At 31.2% G+C, this 12,754-nt stretch overlaps 1 protein-coding gene across 8 annotated transcripts; it reads right to left on the bottom strand.

The window, feature by feature from the left end:
• Positions 1-1,049: 1,049 nt before the first annotated feature.
• Positions 1,050-5,277, bottom strand: LOC115725477 (cytochrome P450 71D11). Of its 8 annotated transcripts, none has more exons than XM_061116846.1 (8): positions 4,469-5,277; positions 3,430-4,092; positions 2,909-3,079; positions 2,617-2,791; positions 2,207-2,330; positions 1,838-1,910; positions 1,640-1,662; positions 1,050-1,514 (listed from the first exon to the last, which is right to left on the bottom strand). In XM_061116846.1, exons 1-2 carry the CDS (start codon positions 5,204-5,206, stop codon positions 3,454-3,456), a joined length of 1,377 nt encoding a protein of 458 aa, XP_060972829.1. In that variant the 5' UTR covers positions 5,207-5,277; the 3' UTR covers positions 1,050-1,514; positions 1,640-1,662; positions 1,838-1,910; positions 2,207-2,330; positions 2,617-2,791; positions 2,909-3,079; positions 3,430-3,453. The 8 variants fall into 8 exon arrangements, 7 of the variants coding, with proteins under 7 accessions (XP_060972829.1, XP_060972824.1, XP_060972826.1 ...); XM_061116841.1 differs by having other exon boundaries at positions 2,264-2,330; XM_061116843.1 differs by having other exon boundaries at positions 2,264-2,330; positions 2,617-2,687.
• Positions 5,278-12,754: the final 7,477 nt, after the last annotated feature.

The following is a 12,754-nucleotide window of genomic DNA, read 5'->3' as shown; positions in this document are numbered from 1 at the left end:
ATGATCCTCTATATGAATGATCTACACTGTAAAGGGATTAAATTACCGTTACACCCTACAATGTATTTATTCCTTAAAACACTAGACCCCGTATAAATGATATTTCAGCTAATGTGAAATGAGTACTCCACCATTTATGTTCGTTTGGTCAAGCTCGAAGGAGATCATCCTTTGCTTATTATTCGCCAGATAGAAGCTATAGATTCCATGTTTATGATAGCGCTCCCACTCAATTGCACTACCGTGTTCCCAAAATGTACGTATCACCCTGACCTAAAAGTAGGCTTAACTAACAAATCAAAGAACACGAATAGCCTTTCAAGATTGAGCCTAATCATATCTGGATTAAGATCATTTGATCTAGGATCAACTAGGCGATATTGACTTGAATAGATTTTACGGTAAGTTTAATTAAATCTAAGTCAAAGTTCAATATCGGTCCCTTCCGATGCATACTCCATGCATCCAACCTGAGCTTTACTTTAACCAATGTTCTGGAAAGAACATAGTATTTCTCCAAATACAAGTAAACTCTTGTTGTAGATTATCATATCAGTAAAACCCTGTGTCTGATAAATCTAGGAAACTTTATTCACATAGTCATGTTTACTTTCCAATGTGTTGACGGCACAATAAACAGGATCAAGTATGTGAAAAGGGTTTCAGATGAATTTATACATTATGTACATATAATCATGAAATAAATCATGTGAACCATGCAACATTAAATGTTATTTCTGATCTATATTAATAAACAAATCTGATTATATTGAAATGAGTTTTATTTAGGGCATAAAACCCAACAATAGCTATTACGAAAATACTTTTTTTTTTAACCTATTGCGTCACTTATAAAATGAAGCACAAATATAAGTAAGGGAAAATTGCAAATTTTTCATGCAATTTTCTCCACCTGCATTATCAAATTTTAGAATAACTCTATATAATAGTAAATACAGAATACAAAAAAAAAAAAAATTAAAATAACATTTTTAAAACTTAAATAAAATTAGTAATCGATTTTATTAACTAATCACACAATACCAAAATTGTTAATAGAATAGATTCAATTGAGTTTTGGAGCATTGACAAAATCACTTGCAATACAAAAAGGAATGGATAAAATCTTACACCTACAACTTGGACATCTAATAATATGTACGTCACCATATAAAAGTTTAATTAAATCACACCAATGAAAAAGTTTCATGGCAGCAAGTTTGTACTGCTATACTGAGATTAAGTCTAGAAACTGATTACAAGGGTGTGAATTCTGAAGCAAAAGTGTTGTTCACTATGTATGTAAAATATTACCAAGTTATACACATGTATTTCACCTTCCCTCTAATTCCGAAGTTACTAAACCTCAAATAAAGAATAACCGCATGATTAAGATTTAATGATACTACTTTTTATTATATGGCAAACTAGCAGATAACAATAACGCACCAAGAACAGCACAAGGGAAATTGAAACCAATGATCACCCTGATTATTTCCCAATGGGTTCCACACCTGTCATATAAACACTTTATAATCAAAACCTCATCTTTTATGTTAAATGTATATCTCTATATATATATATTTTAATTAGTTAACTTTCAGATTTGAAAATTTTGATGGTCCAGTGCTGGTCTTACCTCAAGCATCATATGATTCGGACCTGCAGAGAAACATAAAAGCTAAATCAGTTAATTCACATCCCAAAGTTTAGATTCTGTCTTAATACATGACAAATAAAGTGTCCAAGTTAATAACAACACAGCAACAAATTCAGTTTACTAGGGAACATTTACAGTGTCAAAAAATATAAAACCACCAAAGAATAGTAATCTCACGTTCTGAAGGGATTATAGATCCATTCAGCTGTAGGCTCAAACCAACTGCAGAGTCACACATATCAATGACCTCCTGCAACAACAACAAAAACAAACAAGAAGCTTTCAGCAACTTAAAAGTTCACTAATCAAAGATAGAAAATAAAAAAAATTCAGTTACCAGCGAACATTAACTTTAGAGAGGGAGAGAGAAAATAAAAAACTGATTTAAAAACAGAATTCACAACAATATTAGCTTTATCAAAGATAGAATATTAATTCAGTGTGATACTATGCTACCTAGTGCATTCATCCCATCTTTCTTAAGATGATATAAGGCCACATCATGTAAAAACCAGCTACAAGAATCACCGGAAGAGTTAAACATACCATAGCTATGCAATACAAATGTACTCAGAGACAGATCAGCATAATTAACCCACCCACCTTCGAAATCCTAGACCAAGGAATAAGTTTCCTTCTCTCACTTCACATGATTTCAAATTTACTAATGCTGCAAGCACAAAGTAATACAATATCATATACGTTTCTTTTTATACAGAACCATCCTAAAACATAAATACAGAACTAAATAGTAAATAGAATCGCTAAAGTGATTAAGGAAGCAAAAGTCACAAATTTATGGAAGTTAGTTTATCTCAGATTGAATCTTAGAACAAAACAAATATATAAATTAATTATGCCTAAATGAAGATGATTACTTTGATAATGCCTAAATCAACTCTAAGAACAAAACAACAAAAAAATGAAATAGATGAAAGGAATGAGCCTGACCGTACCTTTTTCCAGTGAACTTCTCCTCTCCTCTCCGATCTGATGGTTGGTATTTAACAGTGATGATGCCCCCTAACTGCAGAGGAAAACCCGCATCCCTTTAAACCCTTAAACCTTAACATAGATCGGAATTGAAGCAGAACAGATCAAAGAAAAAAAGATAGATCCAACCTAGGTTTACTGGAAAACAAATAAACAGATAAAATTCAATTAAGAGTATTAAATCTAAAGAGAACTAGAGAGAGATAGAGTTAGGAAACGGAGTAAGAATTAATAGTATAGAGAGAAGCAGTGTACGGATTGGAAATCGCGAGGAGCAACACCAGGAAGGTAAAAGGAATGAATAGAGGAAATGCTGAAGAGAGCAAGGAGCAACACATGGCCATGGCTGTACGAGTGGAGATCCTACCCATCATCTGCTTCTTCATCGAAGCAAGAGTGTGAGAGAGAGCTGCCTCTTTCGTGAAACTGAACAGTATTTTAGGTTTAGTTTTAGGATTTCACTTTTTGTTGCGTCGTTATTATCTCTTACTATTGTATTTTGTGTCGTTTTCAAAAGCTCGCTAACACAATATTCAAGTGTTAATAAAAGACGCAAAATGAAAAGTAAATTTTTAAATTTTCTGCTTATTCTCATCGGTTTAGTTTTTAGCGTCATATACCTAAATGACGCAAATAACATATTATTAGTGTCATTTTTAAAGAGACGCCCCACTTATTTGAGTACTATTCACGTCAGTCAACGCTATGAATAGTAGCATTGACTGACGTAAATAGTGTAATTTGTAGTAGTGAATTTATTGAAAAACTAAACACACCTCATTATTAGTTCATAATTCCTCTTAATTTGCAGTGCTAGTTGACAGTTCTTGAATGATAGGAATAACTTGTAGAAAAATTTTTCTCTGAAGGGTTGCTCTAAAAGACTCAGTCATGTCCAAATCTTCATTTTTCACTCCATTGGGAAGCATCCAATCAAAGTGATATAGCAACAATGCAAGAGAAAGCTCAACACTGAGGAGACCAAAAGACATACCAACACATATTCTTCTTCCACCACCAAATGGAAGATATTCAAAGTTGTTACCTAATTTCGAGTCGATACAATTACTATCATCTAAGAACCTTTCCGGTTTAAAAATCTCAGGTTCAGGCCAATAATTAGAATCTCTTCCAATTACCCATGCATTAATTATAGTGTTTGTTTTAGCAGGTATCTCATAACCATTAATCTCACACTTCTTTTGATTTTGTCTTGGCACTATCAATGGTAAAATAGGATGAAGTCTCATGGATTCTTTGATAACTGATTTTAAGTATTTCATCTCATCGAGTGCTCTCTCATTTCCCAACCCTTTTCTTCGAAAGACTTCTCTAACCTCATCTTGTGCCTTTTTCATTATCTTCGGATTCTTCATCAATTCTGACATAACCCATTCTACAGATGATGCTGATGTCTCAATCCCAGCACCAAATATTTCCTAGCATAATTATTAATTATTCATAACTATATATATTTATATATATTAACAAAAATCACAAATAAAACATATAAAATACTCTCTATATGAGATATAATATTATCTGAAATTATATGTATTTATTCGTTCGAAAAAGGGAGTCATGTGAGACATAAAAAGTTTTTAATTCTAAAGTGCTAATGTAAGTGTTTCACCAACGCAAACAACTTATAGAGTTGCCTGTGTTTGCAACCTTGTAAAGTTTAGCATTGGTAATGCTTTAATAAATATAAAATTATCATAAAATGAAAGTAAAGATATGATAATTAAATATATAACAAAGTGCTTTCACCAAGTGAATGTGTTTTTCTAATTGTTATAAAATGAAAGTACTTACAAAAATTATTGCATAGATATTCTCATTTGTCAAAGAAAATCCAAGGTCATCATTGTCATGATGATACTTAAGAAGAACATCAACGAAGTCTTCATCACTTCTCTCTTTTGGTTTTTGCTTCTTGTGCTCATGGATTATCTCTTCAAATATTTTTGCCGTCCTTTCTCGAAGCCTCTCGAGTTTAGGTTTAGAACGACTCATCTGATAAAATAACTTAAAAGAAGGAAACAAGTCAGAAAGTTCAAACCCTAATGATACCTCAACAATTTCCGTCAACAAAGACAAGAACTCTTTGTTATGAATCCTTGTTCTACCACAAGCTGCACGCGAAATAATGTTATACATCAACGTGTTGAGCCTTTCACTGAGATTAATAACATTGCCAACATTCGATGAAATCGAGTCTACAAAGTTGAGCATTTCCTCTTCTCTAATGTAGTTGAAAGACTGAACTCTTGTTGTATTCAAAAGCTCTTGCATGAAAATCTTTCTTACCTGTCTCCAATGCTCACCATATGGAGCAAAAGCAAGACTAGCACCATCATATAACATGATTTTCGAAAAAAGAATTGAGGGTCTTGATGCAAAATTAACATCATGGACTCTCATCACTTGTTTGGCAAATTCTGGTGATGAGATTACTATGGTTGGAACTTCACCAATGTTCATGTGCATCAATGGTCCATATTTCTTGGCTAAATCTCTTAGTGTATGATGGATTAATGAAGAGCCAAACATGAGGTTGTGAATGTTTCCCACAATATGTTGGAAGTGATTGTTCAATAATTTTGAGACAAGTATTACTTATATATATATAGTGAAAATTGAATAAGTTTAAAATTAAGTATTAAATCTAAAACCTTAAAAAAAAAATCTAAATTTTCAATCTTGCAAAACAAAAAAGTAAAGAAAATTGAATTAAATTTTTAAATAAAAATTTAAAAATAATATTTATATTAATTTATTTTAATTTTTATAAGAATGTAAATTATTTCTTTTAGAAAAATTAGGAGTATTATACATATATACACTTTTAAAAATACATACAGATACTTTTTTTTAACTTATTTATTGACTTTTAAATTTTTTTTAATTAATTTTTGTAACAATAATTTATTTAAAATTATTATTTTGGATCAATATGATCATCTTCACATGTGTCATTTTAGTTGAGCTTAATTAACAGTTTGCCAACATTAAAAAATGAATTGTGACAAATTTTTAATGGTAGAAAGTTTTGCTACCAACTACTTATATACATAGTTAAGTGTTACTATAAATTTTTTTTACTTTTAGTCGCAATAAAACTTGTGACTAAAAGTGAAAAAGTTGTGGCTAATTATAAACAATAATTCCAATGTGTTGTGGATAAAAAGTCCATATCTAAAGGTATATTAGTCACAAAAATTACAATTTGTTGTGACTAAATATGTTTTTAGTCACAATAAAAGTAAATTAGTGACAACTTGTATCTAAATACTATCTTTTAGTCACAAGTAACTTTTTGTTGTGACTAAATAGTTACCTTTAATGACAAAAAATGTATATTATAACTAAAAGGTTGTCACTCAAAATGACATTTTTTTGCAGTATGTTGCAGAATAAATTACACTATATAAAAAAAAAAAGAAATTATTAAATATTAAGTAGTAGTTATATTAGTCCCACCCACCTAACTTATATATTTAGATCTCAAATATTAAATTTTCTCAATATGTAATTAATAGAGAGTTTGGTCCTATTCTTCTCAAGTTAAAAAAAAAGTAAAGCTTAATTAAGGTTAATTAATAAGGTTGGCTAAACTAGGGACAGGAAAATTTAGCTATATAAAAACAAGTTTGAAAATTTTTAAACTATAATTTGATATACTTAAGATAAGCATATTGCTATGGGACATCAATGTACTTAGTACCATTATATATGAGGTGGCCTCTATGATTACACTATAAAAAAATCTTACTTTTAGTCACAACAAAACTTATGATTAGAAGTAAAAATGTTATCATTAATTACAAATTATTACTCTTATGTCGTGACTAAAAATTCCGTGACTAAAGGTATTAGTCACAAAGATCACAGTTTGTTGTGACTAAAAAGTAATCATTAAAAATAATTGTTTTTTTTTTATAATGTTAGTTAACGATTTTTTATAACTTTTATTAAAATAAAATAAGTGAAATTTAATACTAAATTATACCAGTAATGATATTATATCTTTCAAGGGTGCTAGACACTATAAGTAACCTTTAACATTTCTCTTTAAAAGATTCATCAAAACCTTTTGTTTGCACCCTTTAACTACCCTATGTAGTATATTTAATTTTATGGTCATTTTATATCATTAATTGATTTTTTATTAGTTGACTTTTTACTTCTTTAATTTAATCTACCGGTTACCACATTCAATTGTTGTACTTTTATGTTTACCTAACAAATACAACAAGAGAGTAGAAAATGATTTTTTTTTTTTGTGTCAGTCAACGCCCAAATTTGTTGTAAAAAGACCGCTTCAAATTTTTTTCATTAGTTTTTGAATGACACAAGTTTGCGTTTGTTAAACCAATATTTTTTATTTTTTACGTTAGTTTTAAACTGTCATAAGTAGCGTCACTTTATAACCGACACAACAAATTAAGACTTAAAAACAGAAAAATATTAAATTCTGGGCCAAAGCTCATTGTACAAACCCTAGAAAAAACCCTGCCCTTAAATGCACACTTTTCTTATTTGAATAGCAGTCGCAAGCCAACCCTTTCTCTCTTTCTCTTTCTTGGGTATCTCTCCAACAACCAGCCATATCTCCTAGGTTTATTTAACTCCGAAAATTTAAAGTATAAAATTAACCTATATGTTATATAACAAAAAAGAAAAATAAAAATCTTAAAAATTAAGCTAATAATATTCTAAATCCAAGACAACATCCATCAATAGATCCCTATATAATAATTATTGGGGTATCAACCCAAGTTCTACATTGGAAGAATAGACAAGAGTTGTCTTGGATATATATGTTATACCTTCTCCATTAGTATGAGATCTTTTGGGAAGGTGTCCAAAAACAAAACTATGAGGACTTACGTCTAAAGCTAACAATATCATACTAATGTGAGAGTCAATGTGAGATAGCAGTCTGATAAGGTGGAAGAATGGGGCCCAACAAGTGGTATCAGAGCCAAAGGTTTAAGAGTGTTTGGATAGTAAGTTGGATTTGCAACGCTGTCTTGGTTTTGGTTGCCGGCTGATTTTTTTTATTTTTATTATTACATAATTTTTGTTTAGATTAAATTGTAATATTCATATTTATTATTTATTTTGAATTTGTATATTTTTTTTTTCTAAATTGTATCTTATGGATCATATTGAAAGATGTAAATTTTTCATTATCTAATAATGCTTGATTTGGTATATATAGTTTTAATTAATTATTATATTTTAATTTGACAATATATTGATTTTATTTATTTTAATTAATATTATTTTTTGATGGAAATTAATATTAATTATTATATATTTACTATTTAAAAATATATATTAAAAAGTAATTTAATTTAATCTACATAATATATTTGCCAACAGTTATAAGGAGTCATTTAAAGTAACTTTTCTCAACAGTTCTAAACCGTCATTTAAAGTGATTTTTCTCAACAGTTATAAACCGTCTTTTAAAGTTCTGCATTTTTATGACACGTGCCCACATAGTCAATGGTTTTAGTAACTGATGAGAAAGTATAAAAGACACTTATAAACCGTTAGAAAAAGTCAATTTTTTAGTAGTGTTGTGTCAAAAGTCTTCCTAACAAAGGTAATGGTCAGGCGGCAAGTTCCGTCGGTAATAGTGGTGGCATAAGGTGGTTTCGTTGGAGGGAGACTACGAGTATGTGGTCCTTGGTTTGAGGGGAGGATTGTTGGGGTATCAACTTAAGTCCCACATTGGAAGAATAGACAAGAGTTGTCTTTTTTTTGTAAAGGAAACCGATACAGGTTAAAATAACAAAGGTAACAAAGTTACAAAACCAGAGGAGGATTTTCTTCCATCTATAATAGTTCATTGTCTATTCTAAGGGCATGCAGAGATACCCCAGGAGAACTAGACAATAAAACTATAATATCAAAAAAGAAAACGTACTGAGAGTTGTCACTTCCGATCCACTAGTAGAACACCTACAATATAAAGAGAAAAAAAATTAATACATAATAAATATTTAATAAAAATAAAATTCCTCTTACAAATAAAATAAAATAAAATATGAAAATTTTATATAAATAGTCACATAGAATTCTCTTATGTAAATACTAGAACTTATCTATTCTCATCTCCATTGCTGACGGTGACTGCACTACATTTGATGTGTTATTATAAGACAACCTGACCTTATAAAATTAAAACTAGCCATATAATAACTTTACAAAACTAAAACTAGCCATGGTAGCCTTGAAAAACTAAAACTAGTCATACTGACCTTATAAAATTAAAACTAGCCATACTGGCCTTACAACCAAAAACTACCTAAAAAGAAGGTCAAGTGTATCTAAATCATAAAGGCTACAAAAGAGTAAAGAATAGATGAGGAAAATAAATATATGTAATATATAAAATTTAAAATAAAACAAAATAACTTAATTTTAGAGTTAAAAATGAAAACTTTTTAAAATAAATAGTAGTAAAAATAATAAATAGTCCACAAAATTAGAGATAGAAAATACTGTCAAAATACTTTTTAAGATATCTGAAAATTATTATAAAATTTAATAACATTTCATACCTTAAACAAAGGTAATTAAAAATTACAAATTTCACCATCAAGAGCTATCTTTACGCGTGAAATAATACCATAATTTCGGACCCGTCGGAATATCTAATTCTTCATTGCGGTTTGACGGACTTTGACGCTGTGGAGAAAGGGTGGTGGTTAGAACAGAGGCACCATCCTCAGCCGCAATCCATTTCTAAAAGTCCCTCAATAGAAAATTTAAAAACGAGTGCAAAAACACTCAACAAAATAGATACTGATTATGAAGAAAAACTAAACAATATCAAAAAAAAAATGGAAAAAAAAAATCACATTCTTCTATTCAAAACAAACCTATAAATAACGAGTGAGATAAAAAGCTTTAAGTTTGAAACTGAGAAACCTAGATTTGGTGAACCCGTGGAGGAGTTGAATGATAGGCATAGGTGACCAACGCATAGTTGTATTATGGCCGCCTGAATCTAGACGTCGGATACATCCGGATTGAAGCATCTAACCTCGAAAACCTGAGATTCTGATCGGTTTGGAAAAATTGAGTAACCGTACCAACCACATTACCCGCAACAATCTCCCGATGTGCCTGATAAAAACGGCCAGGCATACCCATCCGGGCTTGGAGCTCTCAACTGACCCATAGACTAGATACATATGTCTGTTTTTGTTTATTTTTACTGTCACTCTCACTCCGTACTTGGCTCTTCCAATTTATGTAAAGACACTCTCTATTTACCTCTCCATATTTTTTTATTATGACAAGAGTTGTCTTGGATATAACTGTTCTACCTTTTCCATTAGTATGAGGCCTTTTTTTTGAGAAGGTGCCTAAAAACAAAACCGTGAGGGCTTAGACCCAAAGCGGATAATATCATACTAATATGAGAGTCAAGGTGAGGTAGCGGCGTGACAAGGTGGAAGAATGGGGCCCAACAATAATAAACACACTGAAAAAAAATATCTACTTTTAGTGACTATTTTTTAGTTCTAATATAAATTTTTTGTGACTAAATGTGATTTAGTCACAAAAAAAAATTACTTGTGACTAAAACATATTATTTAGATACAAGTACGTTATCTCTAATTTAGTTTTATTCACAACAAGTATTGTGACTAAAAACACATTTAGTAACACCAAATTGTAATTTTTGTAATTAATACCTTTAGCCACAGACTTTTTAGTGACAACATAAAAATTATAATTTATGATTAGTCACAATTTTTTATTTTTAGTCATAAATTTTATTGTGACTAAAAGTAAAAAAATTTGTAGTGAGGCTTTGTCAAAGTTAAATGGAACATTTAATCAATTTTAATATGTTGAAAATTAGCAATTAATATTAATGTTAACTTGTAATTAAAGATGGTGTAATACAAGTCCAATTCCAATGAGGCATGATAATTAAGGCAACCATGCCATTAATAAAAGAGAAATGCTAAAGGGCACCAGTGGTGTCTAGCACCCTCTTATGTGTTAATATCGCTATTGGTCAAACTAAGTATCGGGTCCCACATAATTTAATATAATAACTTTTAAGAAGTATCGCTAGCCAATCGCAACGTGACATGTCGAGAAGGTGCTAGGCACCACTGGTGCCTAATAGCAATGCTCTTAATAAAATACGTGCTCTCACTTTATACTTGTGCCATTACAAAAGTTTGGTTATTAATTAAGTCAAGCCAAACCGAGACAAAAGCACAACTAACAAAAATTTAAATCGTACAATGAGATACTTATACTCTAAGCTATGTCATTAACTACTAATTTAATCTTTAAAAAATGTGATTAAGATAAATTATTTTTTTTTTAAAAAAAAATATATATATATAGTTATTGAATTAGTAGCAAATGAGACAAGGATTTTTATAGAAGTTTGGCCCCCTTAAAGATAATACTATACTATTAAGATGATCACTATAGCTGGGATCAGATATAGCTCTCTATAAGGATACAAAACATGGATCAAGTAGAAAGATCTCTAATGAGAGAGATAAAAAGCCTTAGAGGCATGTGAGAGATGAAGTGAGAAGAGAGAGAGCCCTATTGGGCATGTACAAGAGAGAGAGAGAGGAGAATAAGTTTTCGGACTTAGAGTGATTTGGAGGCTAGGTTAAGGTTTAGTAACTTGGGTTTTCTAAGTTAGAGTTAAGACCTTTATATAGGAAGCCTAAAACCATAATTTACAATGAAACCCTTAGATATTTACACATTAAATTAATTAAATATAAAAGACTAAATTACCCCTCAAAAGTAGATATTTTCCATTAGTTTGTTGGGCTGTTAAGGGCCCAATTCACAGGTAGCTTGCTGTTTACGTTTTAGGTTGTACATAGAGTCCTGCCGGGTTGATAGACCTACAAGGGAGGTACGTCTGGTCGGCCATGGTCCTGCTAGGTCAATCCTGGCCAGCCATGGTCCAGCCATGACCTGGTAGGTCATGTGCCTGCCACGATCCTGCAGGTTACTATGAATTTACCAAGAGGAGACTAGTCCTTGGATGTAGAGGCAAGCCTTTTCCAAGTGGAGAATAACTTTGTACACTGTTCTCTTGCAGAGGCGAGGTTCCCTTGGTCGAACAAAAGTTCCCATGGCCCGGAAGTCACCTTTTTGGCAGGCCAACTTGTGCCCAGATCTTGGCCGGCCTATATGTTCACCCTGGCCGGCCTATAGGCTCCTCTTGGCCGGCCAGTCATGTTGGTACAGCCCCTTGATGGCTCGTTCCACTTCTTTCAGTTGCTGCTTGATAATTTTGACATACCTTGTATGGAGAGCCTGTCTTGCTACTGGGAAGGATGTATTCCACCTGTACTCTGTCTTCGGCTTACGTGAATATGCCACATTAGGTTGAAAAAATTTAGGTTAACATTAGCCCTCTAAATAGCGTAAATCATTGTAGCTTATTTAAATATTCACTACCTTTTTTTTTATTAATTATGTACATCAATTTTTTCTGTAATTTCTTATATCATTTAACTCGTTATTATAGTGTCTTATGTGAATTGGTATAGAGAATAGAAAATGAAAGTCCTAATTACTACAAGTTCTAATTGATAATTCTCAACAGATTAATTCTATGCTATGAACAGAATTTAAAATCAAAGAACACAGAATTTACAAGCTTCTTCTGCATTGGAAACGCATTCCAACCGAGTAGTGCTTATTGGGTTCCCTTGAACGGGGTACAGTAACTTCCACTATAAAATCAATTCAATTACAAATTCCAGTTCTGATTCTTCAAATCAAACAATGTAATCTAAATTGACTTTTATACAAAGTTACCTAACACTTGAACAACCTCAAGCTTTGAGATCTAAACTCTTTTAGATCTCTGTACACAAGAACACTTAGCATACACACAGCTAAACCACCTTCAGCACAGTAATCTGAACTCCCTTCAAATCAAGCAAATTCGAACTCCATCTTCAACCTCAGGAAGATCTCTGGAATCTCTCTCTACAAACAACAAAACAAAAACAAAGATATATTGTGCCCTAGAAAATTTTTAAACGTGGCTTTATAGCTCAATATATAGTTTCCCAG

Source organism: Cannabis sativa, chromosome 6 (assembly GCF_029168945.1).
Source record: "Cannabis sativa cultivar Pink pepper isolate KNU-18-1 chromosome 6, ASM2916894v1, whole genome shotgun sequence".
Taxonomy (NCBI): Eukaryota; Viridiplantae; Streptophyta; class Magnoliopsida; order Rosales; family Cannabaceae; genus Cannabis; species Cannabis sativa.
Note: the sequence above shows the minus strand (reverse complement) of the source record. Positions and strands in the feature narration are given on the sequence as shown.

Bases quoted from the DNA above. Each gene is read 5' to 3' on its own strand.
- LOC115725477 (XM_061116846.1), bottom strand. From the start codon at position 5,206: ATGTTTGGCTCTTCATTAATCCATCATACACTAAGAGATTTAGCCAAG. The intron at 4,093-4,468 runs GTAAGTACTTTC...TAATTATGCTAG, and splicing joins ATATCTATGCAATAATTTTT to GAAATATTTGGTGCTGGGAT.